At 42.8% G+C, this 15,500-nt stretch overlaps 1 protein-coding gene across 11 annotated transcripts in view; it reads right to left on the bottom strand.

Annotated features, from left to right (window-relative positions):
• meis2a (Meis homeobox 2a) overlaps positions 1 to 14,871 on the bottom strand; it is a 79,592-nt gene extending 64,721 nt beyond the window's left edge. For 3 of the 11 annotated variants that reach the window (XM_061744344.1, XM_061744348.1, XM_061744352.1), the window contains exons 1-6: positions 13,289 to 13,527; positions 11,676 to 11,817; positions 11,367 to 11,417; positions 10,947 to 10,997; positions 10,295 to 10,444; positions 2,244 to 2,358 (exon numbers count right to left, since the gene is read on the bottom strand). In XM_061744344.1, the coding sequence (XP_061600328.1) occupies positions 2,244 to 2,358; positions 10,295 to 10,444; positions 10,947 to 10,997; positions 11,367 to 11,417; positions 11,676 to 11,817; positions 13,289 to 13,527 (748 nt within the window). Of the gene's footprint in view, positions 1 to 2,243; positions 2,359 to 10,294; positions 10,445 to 10,946; positions 10,998 to 11,366; positions 11,418 to 11,675; positions 11,818 to 13,288; positions 13,528 to 13,758; positions 14,034 to 14,070 lie in introns of those variants that run through there. The other 8 variants (XM_061744343.1, XM_061744345.1, XM_061744347.1 and 5 more) reach the window with 5 other exon arrangements.
• Between the last annotated feature and the right edge of the window lie 629 nt (positions 14,872 to 15,500).

Raw genomic sequence — 15,500 nt, 5'->3', positions numbered from 1 at the left:
AGTGCATTCACCACCCCTCCCCTTTTTGGCTGCTCTCTTCATCTACCATGCTACTTGCAATTGGAAAGAGGATTGCAAAGATGTATCTCGTGCTTTGTCTCTGCTGTCATTGCTGGTTTTTGACTCCTTTGACACTTCATTTTTTATTTTTGGTTGCCTTTAATTGCCCGCGTTGTAAAAAAGCACCCTTTAGTGTGTTTGACAGTAAGCTCAGACCTCTTTCAGACAGAAGGAAGAAGCCACTAATATAGCACTAAGACTGTCTCTTTGAGTGCATTTAAAATGTTAAAGCAGCGAGGCTCTTGAAATGGGAGCCTTCAATACGATAAATGGTGATCCTTTAAAACACATTTGGTCTCAAACAAAAAAGCAGATGGTTAAGCGTGCTGTGACCACTCGCTAAATGATGACACGGTCTTTGTACCGCATATCACTGACATTTAATACCATCACAATTCATCAAGAGCACTCATTCAGGAATGCAGCAAAAAAGAAGATCCCAACAATATGAAACGAAATCGAGGAACTGTTGGCTCGCTTGTGTCGACGATGGCATTTCTCTGCAATTACTGGCATGGTACGAGGTGCAGTCATCTAGAATAAAATCGTTGAAATCTTTTGCACAAGATGCATTGACATAAGCAAACCGCAACTGGGAACTAAACTGAAATCGCTGCTGAAAAACTAAAATTCACAACATCAGTGACCATCATGGCCAACAAGAGAGCTGGATGTTCATTCACTGGCCACTTTGTTAAAGATACCAGGTGAACCTGATCAAGTGGGTGGTGAGTGTGTTTTGATATATGCAGCTCCACATGGTGCAATAGCCGGTTAGGTAAAGTCCTGCAGCTCTTCTAAGCAGATATGGAATCGCCAACGCAGCAGATGGGCGACAGGAGCGGCCAGCTGGCTTGGTATCTTTTTAGGTGCAAATGGGTCTGAATGGTGGCTAGCATTATTTTAGTAGCATTTAAGTTTGTCTAAATGGTCACAAGTTGTTATTGTCTTTTTTTTTTTCTTCGCTATGTCGACTGACTGGAAAATCATTACTATTTGTGTCTGAAAACCTCATGGGCGTGTTCTGACCTCAGTCGAGAAAGCAAAGGGACAAGTATCAAGAACTGTCTCTTTTCTTCCGTGCTTATACAATATATGTTAGTTTACAAGCCCCTGTGATCAAACTGCCTGGACTCTGGGGTCTGTAATAGTCAAAAGCTCAAATCGCCGTTTCTTTCTAGGGAGTAAAAGATCATTTAAATATGCGCACCACAGAGGACAGTGTATCGACACTTATTGGCAAAACAATAGCCTGGGACAGGCACAAATGCTTTGAACTCATAGGTGAATGGTGTGTTCTTGAGGGTGTTTGTGTGTGATGAAATCTCTTGAAAAGCCCTGGACATTGCCAGAGGGCACCCACGTACACAGAAAAACACCCGCAAAAAACAGATACGCTCTGCCGGCTGTGGAAGGAAACCGTGGAGGGATTGAAAACAAGGCGAGGACAGGAAAGGAGAGGTCAGGTGCTCATCGTGTGTTCCTTCAGTTCACGCTGGAGTAATACATTATAAACAACATGTCAATGTTTTGGTCTCATATCTAAACTTACCTACTGTACGGTATGATTTTACAGTTGACGTGTCAGGACTGATACTCACCGTGACAAAAATACAAGCTAACTCACTGTGGCTTAAACACACCCTAATGACTTCAAATACATTTGCTCTGAAAGGCATTATTGCTTTTTTGGCAGGTCGAGTGCATGACAATACAAGACTCTGGGAGACATAATTATGGGCTGTTGTGCGAGCAAAGTTAATATGGTTTAAATCCAAGAGAGAACTGGCAGAAATATACTATTAATCACCAGCTTTTGTTCAGCTCTCTAAATAGCAACACGTCGGAAAGCCTTTTACAAGGTTGTTGTATTACAGTAGCTGTCGCTTGCGTTTCTGCCCGCGTGTTATTTTTAGTTGTGACTGTGTTTACATGGATGCCAGTCAAAAAACAGGATAATCCAAAGTGCAAAAGGAAAGGTCTGGTGTGTAAAGAGAAATCTATTCACTATAGGCTGTAGAGTTCATGTTAAAAGCAGGCATCTTTCCCCCACACATTAGGATTAATATGCCCTGCATGGATGGATGTATTTTTAAGTTTGTGCTTGAGAGCACATGGACACTCATGCATACCCATGAGTAAACGTGCATGCATGTGCATGCCCACTTTTTGCACTGGCTCACCTTGTTCGCTACTGTTGTCACCGCTCTGTGAAGCGTGTCCCCCGCTGGAGGGCCCCGGTGTGCCGGCTGAGTGTGTGGAAGTGGCGTCATCGTGGTCTCTCCAGGAAGCTGGGTTCTGAGGTTTAAGAAGGGAGAAAGCAAGCGTGGGATCCATCCATCCGTCCGTCCGTGCATCCAACCGCATTCCCCATCCAAGCCACAGATCAGTAGCAGAGAGGGGAGGAAAGAGGAGGAGTAGAGGGAACAGAAAAAAGGAGAAAGAAAAAACAAAAGTCTGCATGAGTGTGAACATGTGAGTGACAACTGTAAGGGTCTACAGCCCCTGTAAGAGCACTGTTGACATTCTCCTGGCAAGGCAGAAAGCCCTGCTGCTTAGTTCCAAGCTAGCAGAAAATCAAAGAAGCTACAATAATCACAGATGAATAGAAAGAAAATGATGCTCTAATGCCGCTGACTATAAGTCAAAACAGTGTAATCAAAGTGTTTCATTAATGCATGAAAGCAAAAAGGCAGCATGGTTAATGTGGCAGTTGATTTTGAGGGCTGCAAGTAGAGCGCTTGTGAGTAATTGTCTAAACACACATGGCAGAGCCCAGTGGAGTTCATTTATACCATAACCAATTGAGACTTCCGTGTCAAGTTAGAAGTATAGAGGTAAAAAGTCCAAACACACCACAGCTGCCATTAATCATTACCGCTGTCAGAAATGAAAATAAGATATGACAGTGATTCTCCTGCTAATCTGCCAAAAATGTGTCCACGCCCACACTGACATACATGCACGCCCACGGAGGCTTGCAGAAATAAACTTACGCACACATGCTAATGACATAATACAGCAAAAAGTATAAACACGCATGCATGCACATTCCCTTTTATATATACAAAGGGATTCTGAAAAATGAACGTAAAAACTCCACTGGACTGCTTCAAAGACACGTCCATAAACAAATTCATCGACTTTCTTTTCTCCTGCCCTTCTTCTTCCTGCCTATTTTTCCCCCCTTGTCTTCCTCTCTTGTTTTGGTCATTCCCACTGGCCTGTCAGTGTGCACGGGGGGAAACAGGATTTTCTACTGTACAGGAAAAGCTTTATCAGTGCCACATGAAGGCAGGCTAGAGGTGGAATTTCCTCTGCCATTGAAGCGATAGAGAGACAGACCGGTCACGTCATTTTACTACACTTGTGCCCACAGGCTGCAGTCAAACACATACGGAGCGGATTGTGCCTCGTATAGGTCACGCAACCCCTTAGCTAGTCTTTCCCAATTTAACATGTCACCTGAGCCCCGATGACAAAATGTTGGCAAACGTGAATCTAGTGTTGTCTGGAGCCCAGGAAAAGTGGTCCCTTGAGCAGAACCCAAGTCAAACAAACACAGGCCTGCACCAAGGCTTCCCACAAACCTCAACCCACTTCTCAGTTCCCCACTCTGCACTTTTTTTTTTTTTTCTCTCCCTTGAACACACATAAACACATATACATACTGTACATACAAAAGTAGACTGGAAATGTACAGGCCACAAGAACATTCCAAGGAATAGACCATTTTTACCATTTTGTCAAACTTGAGTTCCTGATTAACTTCTTCTCTTTCATCTCCTGCCACAGAGGAGCCTCCCTGCCTGCACTGCACTGCACTGCACTGCACTGCTCTCGGTGCCCCAGTCAGAGTAAGCTGTACTGGAGGAGAACAGACAGGATAGAGCCCGGAGACTAAATGGAAGTTCGCAAGGAAATAAAGGCTATAGGACAAGATGCTGCTGAGCTCTCCCGGGCCCGCAGTCAGTCCTGATGTGCTGCTGCTTGTTCTGCCGCGGAGGCGAGGGGAGGCTGCTGCCCTCGCCTGAGAGCGAGACCCTTTTATCTGCTAAGTTTCTCGGGGAAGGCCGGCTGTTTTTCTCAAACAGCTCCGAGCTGAGAACGGCAGACAGAAACACACACAAGACCCTTTAGACCCGGCACTCCACTCGAGGCCCTCTCAGCGTCAGCTGTTTGCCGGATGGCAATCAGATAAAGAGCTGGGAGAATTACTCAAAAGAAGGGTAAGAGGATGGGGTGGACAATAGTCCATGCGTGGGTTTGTTGCAGTCCAGAGTGAGAAAAAGCCCCCCCCCCGCTCCGAAGAGGGATGTTTGGTTGTGATGTGTTCAACACATGGGAACCAGATCTGTTGTTACAGTAATATTCTGTTATTCTCAACCCAACGTAGGGCCGAGCAAAATCACTTATGTGGGAAAAGCCCGTCAATTCCCTGGTCTTGGTCGTATGGGGAAGTGAAGACAGAGAGGTAAAAATCCCAGACTCCCCGAGTGCATTATGTATTCAAGCAGAGCTTGGGCTATGTACTCTCAGAACGAGCTGCTGTTGTTCTAAGAGAAGAAGAAAATGACAGGCCTCTATACTTCCTCACAATGAGACACCCACTGCCAGCGAGGCACAAGACAGACCTGAAAAACTATGCTTAATGCTCTCACGCACGCTTGCCCTCTCTCCTACTATCTCCCCATGCAGCTCCGGGCCACAGCACTGTTTTAATGCAACAGCGGAATCGATAGGACTTAATTTAGCTATCATTGCAGAGTAATGTGTCATTTTTAATGGCACTGGCACTAAATTAAATTCAAAGACACCTCAGCTAATGGTGTGAAAGGGAATGATATTCTACTGTGATTTGCTATCCTGTGGATTTAATGTACCTGTATGCCTGGTATATAGAGATTTGTTAGTTTGGCTCTAAGAGAGGATAGAGAAGACTGCAGCACTTTATATGACCTGATAATAATCGTAATATTACAGAGGATAAAAGGGGCTATAGCGCATGCACTTCTTGTTTTAATACGCGAAAGTCAGCGCTCATTCATGACCTTGTCTGCAAAACAAGACAGCAAATATCAAAACAACAGCATTAACTTTCCACACGACACGAGGCGACAAAAGCAACAGCCTCTCCTCCCCATGAATAATTTAGAGAGTCTCTCTGAGCTATGGCGGTGCATCATCAGACACTGTGCAACACAAACACACGCAACCATTTTGTCACAACCCCCGTGGGTCTGATAAAGTTCAAACAAGCTGTAAAAAAAAAGGAAAAAAAAATTCATGTCACCCAAACAGTCTCCTGCAACCTACACAAGGACTTCTGGAAGAGAAAAAAGAGGCGGGCGGGGGGGGGGGGGGGGAAAGGCCTCTAACCCATGTGACTATTCCCTGAAGCTGGGCATAATTAGGAGTCAAACATGGTTCACTCCATGCTCTTCACTAATTGTGTTAAAGAGCAGTGTTACCAGGAGGAGGAAGAGGAGGAGGAGGAGAACACTTGCATGCAAATACACGTATATGTGCAGGAGGCAGGAGCGCACACACTAACGTACACAAAAGGACCAGATAGAGAGAGGAAGATACAAAAGAAAGCATGGTCTCCAGGGGCAGCCTTTTCTATTTGCTGGGGTTAGCAACTCAGCGCCTGATAATACAAGTTGTAATTAATATAAAAGCAGGAGACAATATGGGCAGGGAGGGCCTGCAGTGTAGCCAGGTCACAGGAGAGCGGGGGAATGCTGCTGTCTCTTCTGCTCCCGTCCCCTGTTTCTCATTTACAAACACCTGCCTCATGCAATCTCACCTCCCTCATCACACTCTGCCTACATCCCTAGGAATTTCAAATAAAATTGATTTAGCGGCATCATTGAATTTCCCTCGAATTCCCTTGGAAGCTGGAGGGAAGCAAACAAATCAGTCTGTGTAGTATCAGCAGCGTGAGGTAGGCTGAGACCCGACTGTCCTCGCGAGCGTGTGTGTGCGAGCGTGTTTGTGTTGCACCGTTGCCGTGACGAGCGGCTACAAGGGATCCTGTGCTGAGCACGCACAGAATCGCTGACACACCAGAAAACACACAGGACTGTAAATCATGAGGCGAGCCGACTTTTCAAGACGCATCTTGCCGCATGGCACAAACAGACAAGGAGCAAGAATCCTCACACATTTTCGTTGGGGGGAAGCTCGTAATTATATGCAGCCACTTTAGGAAAGCGTAGGTGCACTTTTTATTGAACACCTGAGTATTTACAACACCCTCAATTATCCAGAATATAAAGAGTCCTTAATTTAGCAGCTGATGATTCACCTCTGCATGTTGTAGCAGACAGGAGGGAATAAACCGATTGTAGCAATGCCTGAAAGTTTCTCCCGTGCAGGCCTATCATGTTTTAGCAAACACTCTTACATCTTAAGAAAGAGCAGATTTTAAATGATTCATGGGTTTAGCATGCGTCAAAATATCATTACCAACAAATGAAATTGCACATAAATGTCAAATGGATATGTCTGCATTTGTTTATTCGTTGTAACAAATTTCTCTCAAGTATACGTTTTCAGAATGACTTCCGAGTAACTCATGATCCTCAAACGACCGCTGAGAAACTGCTCATAGCAGTCATTTACAGCGTAAAGTAAAGGGAGTGTAGGAGGAGCAACAAGTGAGCATAACTTCTCTTTATCCCTGGTAGCGATGATTAGACGGGGCCCTGCCTCTGAACACTAATCAAATAGGCAATGTAAGGCCTAGACACGCCAACATCACAAAACAATCATGTGGAACAGACAGAGCGGCCCAAGTCAACAATGCACTGTTTTTATGAGGTCCAAACGTTGTCGTTCCCCCGAGGAGCACAAAGCTTGCAGAATCAGACTGAGAAATGGAGAAATTCCACGGTTCAGTGGGCCAGCTCGACCCCGAGGGCTCTCCGTCCCCGGGCTGAGGGGCTGCGCCGCGCGTGGCGACGTACAGAAATAGGACGGGAAATTAGTGAGCACCTATCTCTGCTGATAGACAGTAAAGCACTGCATAGCCTCAAGACCATCGGCTGCATTCACTCCACTGAGGGCTGGGATGTCGCCGTGTCTGCCGGCGGACTTGGTACACACACCAACCCCGAACCTGCACCGGAGACTGGGATCCAAACAGAAAAGACTTGCTTTCCTTTTCCCCCTTTTTTTACAGTAATGCCGAGCCATGCAGAGTCAAGATAAGCTGTACCATAACGATGGGAACGAGCATAACTCCCTGAGGAAAGCTCTACAAAACAAAGCACTCAGCCCTGAAAACCTGCTGAATTTCTTTGCAACAAATCCGTAACTACAAAAAAATCCAAAGCCGGTCTCAGCAAATATAATATGCATGTATAAAGAAAATGAAAAGGCCTTCAGATAGGTAAGATTGACTGAAGAAGCAGCACAATGGCACAAGAAGGCACAAAGGCTAATTCATTAGGACAGATAATACCCAGACACTGTTAATTGTATTTGTCTCCCTAATTGGATGTAGCACAGAAGAGACAGAAATTTTATTCATTAATTAAAAGACAAGAGAGCAAGCAGTTGACAACTACACACACCAGCCACCTACGAAACTACACAGCTCCATGTGTTAATGTTCTTTTGTTGTTTTTTTCTGTTGTTTTTTTTCCCCATCACTCTTTGTGTGTAATCCAACATACTTTGTGCCTCGATTTAAATAGGACGGAGTCGCTGCGAGGAGGGGTGACGAGTTGGGAAGCCTTGGGTGGGCTACATGGTTCAGATAGTCACCGCCAGCGAATGAGGGAAATCAACAGTGTCAGCAAGGCCTCATCCTGCTCTCACTATACCATAATCCAATCATCACCAAGACAGTTCGGCATTCAAGTGTAAATAAAACTGTGCTTATTATTCTCTACTGTCAGGTATGAGGCGGGGAGAGGAGGGAAAGAGAAAGAGGCAGAAAAGGAAGGAGCCATACATAAAAACGCACTCAACGAGCTGCCTCCTTTTCAGTGAAGAGCCTCATCATCTCCAGAAAAACCAACTTTCTCCAAATGAGATGTAGCCCAGGGCTATATATTAAAAATGCATATCAAAGCAAAGAAAAATGGATGTGAGAGATTCTAACTAAATAAATTAGCATATCTAACTATCAAAATGCCTTCCTCTTCTCAATGAGACAAGGACAGAAATGAATAATAAAACACAGCCAAATACAAGTGAATAAATAAAATTAACAAGAGCAAAAGGGCACCATGGAAGGGAATCATCTCCATCTAAACACTGTTTTCAAGCATATATATATATATATATATATATATATATATATATATATATATATATATATATATATATATGTGTGTGTGTGTTTGTGTGTGTCTGTGTGTGTGTGTGTGTGTGTGTCTGTAAATTCTGAAAATTAGTAACGGTTTACACACTAAGCTTTACAAGCATATTCATTTCATACAAATATTGTTGAAACGCATACCCTCACACTGCACACTGTACTTTATCAGTTTTGTAGACACAATTATTAATCCTGAATATGTCTCCATAAGATGTGGTCATTATGAAAGTTCTCCCAGACAAAAGCAAACAACGGAAAAACTATTTTCTACTTTAGTGAAATTCAGTCCAGAAGTTAGTCATTAAAAGAAGAAGAAGAGGAAGAAGTTCAATTGGGCCACAGAAGTGAAATAAATCCCTCAAACCTAAAATGCCTAATGAGGTGGTCACTCCAAACGACTCCAAGATAAATAGCCTGCCATGCAAACTGCTTTGTTTATTGCTGATCCTTATTAGCTTTATTGGCATATTTAATTTTCTAATTATCAAAATATCTCCTACAAGTGGAGGGATGACAAAGCTGGTGTCTGAGCATTGGAGGCTGCATCGGAAATTGGCTTGAGTATCAACCATCTGCCATGAAACTAAACAGGCCAGTTTATCTAATCTCTGCAATATAAACAACAGCATGCCTCATTTCTACACTTGCGTTGGAGGATCACAGTGTTGTTGTTTTTGACTCTTTCTAAAAAACCAACATGAGCATCTCTGCTCTAACTAAAAGTCAGTCTCACCTGGCGCAGCGCAACGGACATTCAGGGGATCACTGCTATTAGGCCTATGGCCAGACTCAACAGATGCAGCGCAGACTTTGCATAACACTTAAATCTGCTTTAATCCCAAATTGGCTTGGCCTTGTGCTGCACTATTAACTAGTCACTTTGTTACACTAGCGGTTCATTTTTACTCCCACCAAAACATTAGCTTTATCACAAGCAGGAAAGACGCAGTAACTCACACAATTCGACTCAATACTATGCTGCCAGGTCAATCCATAACGCAGGAGGGGGAAGATTACACCAAAGTACACGATTTAAACTCGAGAATCGATCGTCAAATTTCAAGCTACTGTACTTCAGGTGCATATAATTGAATTCAGCGTTATGGAGCCTCTGGCCATAAAACGGGGGAGCAGAGGAGAACTGCAGAGCAAACCACACGGCAATCAATACGAAACAATTAAACACATTAACATCAACAGCGATGGAAGGCCTCCAGACGAAACCATCATATGCCTATTGAACTTGACATTGATGGTAAGCCTTTCGCTCTGAGATCTCATTCACTAGTCTACCACTTTCTCTACCTCAGCAGCAAAATCCACAGCTTTACGCACAGGCCACATTCAGCACTCACAGCCCCCAAATATAAAGCCCCTTTCTTTTTTAAATATTGACCTAAAGCTAAAGCTTATACCGTTGATACCCTGCCTTAACGTGAAACCTGCGTAACAGATAATTGCCTCACTTCTTTTTTTTTTTTTTTTTTTTTTTGCGCTCCATAATTCTGGCCAACGATTTACGCACGAGCAAGCGCAGCGTCAAATGCGCACACATCAACTCCCACTCAAACCTAGAGCACGGATGCATTATGCACACATGACTGCTCCTAATCAAAAGACTAAAACAATAACTCAGTCTATTGTATCACATCTAGCTTTTGACCTTAGAACATCGATCGGCAGATTGTCCTCGCAGAACAGAGCATGCTCTATTTACTGGCGGCGCAGCGGGGTCACACGCTGAGCAGACCCGAGCAGCCTCAAAGTTGCCTCCGTGGACTTCATCAAACACTCGGATTATTTAGGAAAACAGCTGACTAATTTCATGCATATAAAATAAAAGCCAATTAAAGTGAAAAGGAAAAAAAACGCAATGAACGTAATAAATGTCCTGTTACTCACGTGGTCTGCAAGGTTAGTCGACGATCCGGACAGTTCTTCGTGATCTGACTTTGAGCTGCCATCCCGTTCGTCAATAACTAGATCTATTGGCATTTTTCCTTTCAAACAGCTGATGTACCGGTGGCAAAAATTATCGCAGAGCTCGTGCACCTATGGAATAAAAGGAAGAAATGAGATAAAATAAATGAATAAAATACACCTTTATCCAGGATGGGGAAACGCTCCCGCCAGTCCAAGAATAACTCCAATTAAGGGGCATTATCGGCGGCGAGGAAACAATAGTGAAATTGTTGCAGAGCTTATTATTCTCCTGAGACCGGAGCAACAAGTTGGACGACAAAAAGATAAACAGCATGCCCTAAGATGGCGAGATAATGAGCGACTGAAACTATATCTGCGGATCAATAGCAGTGTGCAAAGTGCGCACATGAAGCCCTGACATATTTTTTGTCAATAATTGGTCAAGATGCATCAGTGATTAGTTTAATAAAAAGCCCATTTTATAGAATAAACAAATATATAAATCCCTAAACTTTTTCCAAGTCCTTTATTCATATTTATTTATATATAAATCTAATAAATACATAATGTCGTATGGTAATAATAATATTAATGACAGTAAAAATAATAATGATAATAATCTAAAATGTACCTTTTCTAATTCCAAGAGGTGAAACCGTAATACTTGTATGGCTTGTATCATCTGAAAAAAAGAGCAAGATATGCACAATTAATACGGCCTATAGGTGACGGGGTTCATTTATTTACGCTTGTTGAGCTTTGCAAAAAATAAAACCCGTCATAGCAACATGGAGAGCTCTACAACCAGAGACATGTTTTCAATTGTTAGATAAAAGTTTGCATGTCGCAGTTTAATAAGAAAACACTGCTCAGCTGGCTCTGAGATGAGGCGACTTAACAATGACAGCAGGAACAAATGCGGTCAGCCAGATTCACTTCAGCACTGATCTGAGATCCGTGCGGGAGTTTAAGTCGCAGTGTGTACATATTTTCTGCGTGAGGCTCTGGACACTTGAAGTATCGGCGGAGAAAGACAGAGAGGTGCGCTTACCAAATTGTCCAACTCTGGATTTGATGAGAATAAAGGTTTTTCTGCTCGGACCTAAAATAATACACCGAATGTTGAAGTTAGTTTGGCATGAAATCAGAAGAATGTCTTTTTTTTCTTCCCTTTCTTCTGATTGTTATCAGATAATTCAACTACACAACTCCATATTTAATAAATGCATAATGGAAACTCTACGAATATTCTACTACCACAATAAGGAAAAGCTTTTATTACAGACAAAAGCATGCAATAACGCAGCTAACATTCCATATATGTATGTATATATATATTTTTTAATTTAGTAAAAGTGACCTGTTTGGCAAAGACTGCAATGTCTTCATTGAAGGAGTCTGAGGAGCAGACGTCGCCGCCTGCTACGCCGGGCTCCCTCGGAGTACACGTCGCCAACTCGCACTTCTCAAAGACGAGGGCGAGCAGGGGGAATAAAGGGTGACTGCAAGAGGAGAAACACAGCCTGAGTCCAAGCAGCACACCGGCTCCACAAAGCCCACTGCAAAAGATGTCCCACCACCCTGCACATATATGCAAAAACTCTTACTTTTAAATTCCAGCTAAAAAGACAACAACGGGAAAGTTTAGATGTTACTTCTCTTTATTGCTGTGAAGTTTTTACGCACTTGTCCGTATAGCGTCTGCCCTGGAAATATGGCGCATAAGTAAAGCAATGTGATTTCCAAAGCACTGCATTAGTTAACTGTTTTGGGTAAAATATAATAAATGCATCAGGACTGTTTCTGCCCTGATCTGGGAAAAACTGAGACTTTTATGCTCCATTTAATATTAATTGACTTTTCGACACTGACACTTCTTGTAGTGCACAGAGAAAACAAACGTGACTGAGAAGTCAACAAAACTCAAACAAAACGCCAAACAGAAAGTACTAAGATGTCACTCCAATTTTTTTTTTTTTTAAACAACCCACACTCAGACTATATATAATTTAATTCTGCAGCTGACATACCGAGGAGTTCAGTATTTCCCTCATAAGTAGCCTGCAGCTTTAACCCACGACATCAAAATCCAAAAGTCAGAATTTAATTTCCAGTCCGTTAATATGACACTATACTAGATTTTTATAAATATATATTTTAGGTAAGAAAAAAACATGACAAAAACACCACGTCATACGACCGTATTGTAACGCTATGATTTGTTGCAGTGAGGGTTAAGTCTATTCGCATATAAAAATGTGAGCAAGAGAGAGATAAAGTGGATTTACTCCAAACTGCAGCTTAGATTATATGCGTGGATTATAGCACTTTCCGTGTAAGCATTAGTGAGCAATAGCTGTAATCATATATTTACTTTTGGCCCCAGTTAGAATAACGTGCATCTATTTTAGTCTTTGAGAATTTTCTAATAAAAGTTGACTTAACGCCGCATTGAAACGCAACCTGTGTGTGAGTGTGTGAGTGTGTTGCAGCAAACTATTCCTGAATAAATTACAAGCAAGAACAAGAGCGTTTAAATAGTTGATAGATTTTTTTTAAAAACAAAACATAAACAAGTAACAGTTTAAAGCGAGTTTGTTTTAAAGATGTCGAGTTGGAATAGCTTTTTTTTTTGTTTCTAGTTTTTTTTTTGTGGTTGTTATTGTTTTCTGGGACTTTCGAACAGGGACCAGTGAGCTCTCTCATATTGTTTTACAAGCTCAGGGCTCACACTCTTACTTACTGCAGGATTCACGATTGCCCGTGTACATTGAGTGTAAAATTACACATCAACAGAACTCCCCCTAACTAACAATAGAGATCCAAACTGCGGTCAGCCCCGCACAAAAAACACCATTTAAATTGAGCGGTGCAGTGGGGAGAGAAAGTCTGGCAAAAAGAAAACTCCCCCCCACCCAAAAAAAAAAAAAAAAAAAAAAAAAGCTGCAAAAACTATCTCATGCAAAACCTTACCCATAAATTTGATCTTTATCCCTCTTTAAAACGTCGTTGACCGCGGAGCCCATGCTGCTGGGCATGACGTTGGGGTGCGGAGCGTGGGCTCCGTAGTGCTGGCCGGCGTGCAGCGGCGGGCCGTGGTTCAGGTGGTGGACCTGCGGCAGCGGCCGCGGGGCGTGCGGGTCCCCGTACATCGACGTCGGGACTCCGTCCATCCCACCGTAATGGGCCAGCTCATCGTACTGGGAATACATAGAGCAAAAAGTGAGCGCACTTCCCCGGTTACTTTAAAAAAAAAAGAAATGTTTGCTGTTTGTTTGTATGTTTGTTTTGAAAGTACAAAAAAAAAAAGAAAAGCATGTCGTCTCATTCTAAATAACGCTGAAAGGAGACACAAATATAAGCTGCTGGGCTGTGGGAGCCCACTGCAGCCAGGATACTAGAAAGTGCCACATATTATTTACGTGTATTCAGTTTGTTATTACCAGAAACATTACAACTTAGGTTGCTCCTCTCTCTGCACGCAGAGTTTGGCTGAAAAGGGGTGAAAATAGTTTGGAGTCTCCCGTGAAAAGTGCTCCACGACTTGTCGGTAAAGGCTGAGGCTGCTGTCACTTCGGCTGAGGAGTGAGAGCGCAGTAACAAAAAAAAAAAAAGAAGCCAAATATAGTGGCTTTGATATGAATACTTTGTTAGGAGAAAAAAGAAAAAGCCAGAGCCCGACGAGAGAGCAGCGCTACGACGGGCTCCCTCGCGTTGGATTTGAACAGGTAAAGTGGAGGAGATTTAAAACCTACCCTTTGCGCCATCAGGCTGCGCTCCAATAAACTCCCGAATCTGTCCGTATATTTAATATCCCAGTCCCGCTTAGAAAGTGATTTAGTGGCAAGATTCCTTTTTCAGCCAACTTTGCGAATTGTCCTATTCGCCAGTCTGGTTCAGTTGAAATCGTAGCATCGGGGGACTTTTGCAGTTTTTCTTGTTTTCCTTCTTTCCTCCGGAAAAAAAAAGAGAAAAAAATGCGCCAAAGTGAAGGTTACAATCGGCCCATCAACAACCTGCATGTAACTAAACTGTCGTGTCTCATGGCTTTTTGCCACTCCGGCTGTCAATCAAAGCCAGAGGTTGTCAATGTAATGAATGAATGACGGTTCGTGATGATGTTCGAGAGAAGGACGAATCTTTTTAGTCCGTTTTCATTCCCCGCAAGTTCGCGTCTCCTTCAGTGCGTCCAGATCGCTATCTTGTTTTATTATCACCGTGGACAAGAAGAAAAAGAGAAGGGGAAAAAAAAAGCAAAGTAGAAATGAAGAGATTGCGATTGGAGTCTCTCCTTTCTTCCCCCTGTAGGTATTTCGTCTATCTGGCGAGACTGAGATGAGTGAGTGTCAGCGAGTGTTGGCAGGTTGGCTGCTAGCTTGCTTATAGAAACAGAGTCAGATCGCAGCGCTGAGCGGTGGGCGAATGAAATGACGGATCCCGGAAGTAGCGGTGGCCATAGCCAGTCCCACGGCAGCTCCGCACAAGAGAGAGGAGCGAGCAAATCTTGTGATATGCAGAGTGTGTGCGAGGCGCAGGGACGGCTTCAACTCCACTCTGGGGGTACAAATCTAAAGCAACGCAAGCTCCAACTCCCACTCAGTTCCTTTCTGTCGGAGAAGAGTCCTAAAGCAAAGCAGGAGAGGGAGAATTAGAGAGTCTGCAACTGCTTACAGTGCATATAAACACAGCTGAACGTTTACGGGTTACAATGTGCGCCACTTAAGGACTAGATACCAACTTTTACGCACTTAAAAATGGCACCAAAATACACACTTTTACAAAATATTTCAACTTTCATCCACACAAAAAAGTCAAGTGAAAATATTTAAAATTATTTTTAATTCAAATGAGCAAAATATGTAATTGTAGAACTGAATATAGTTCAATACATACTTTTTAAAAATGTTTTTGTGTTCATACGCCGGTGTGCATGTAACAACAATTCTCCCTTAACCTGGATACTAATTTTTGTTCTGGTCTTTTTTTTTCTTTTTTTTTTTTAAAAGCAAATTAAATGTCACGCAGCACCCCTCTAGGACCAAAATGAACTTTTCCAAGAGAGAAAAAAAAAGCTTTTGTGGGGAAAGTAATTTTGCATATTTCTTTCGTCCAATCCCCTCTCTTGATAGAAACTCGTGCTTTACCTCAGAGTAGTCAATTACCAAAGCTCCCCAAGATCATCAAT

Source organism: Cololabis saira, chromosome 16, assembly GCF_033807715.1.
Source record: "Cololabis saira isolate AMF1-May2022 chromosome 16, fColSai1.1, whole genome shotgun sequence".
NCBI lineage: Eukaryota > Metazoa > Chordata > Actinopteri > Beloniformes > Belonidae > Cololabis > Cololabis saira.
The sequence above is the reverse complement of the archived record's forward strand: the minus strand, read 5'-3'. Positions and strand labels throughout refer to the sequence as shown.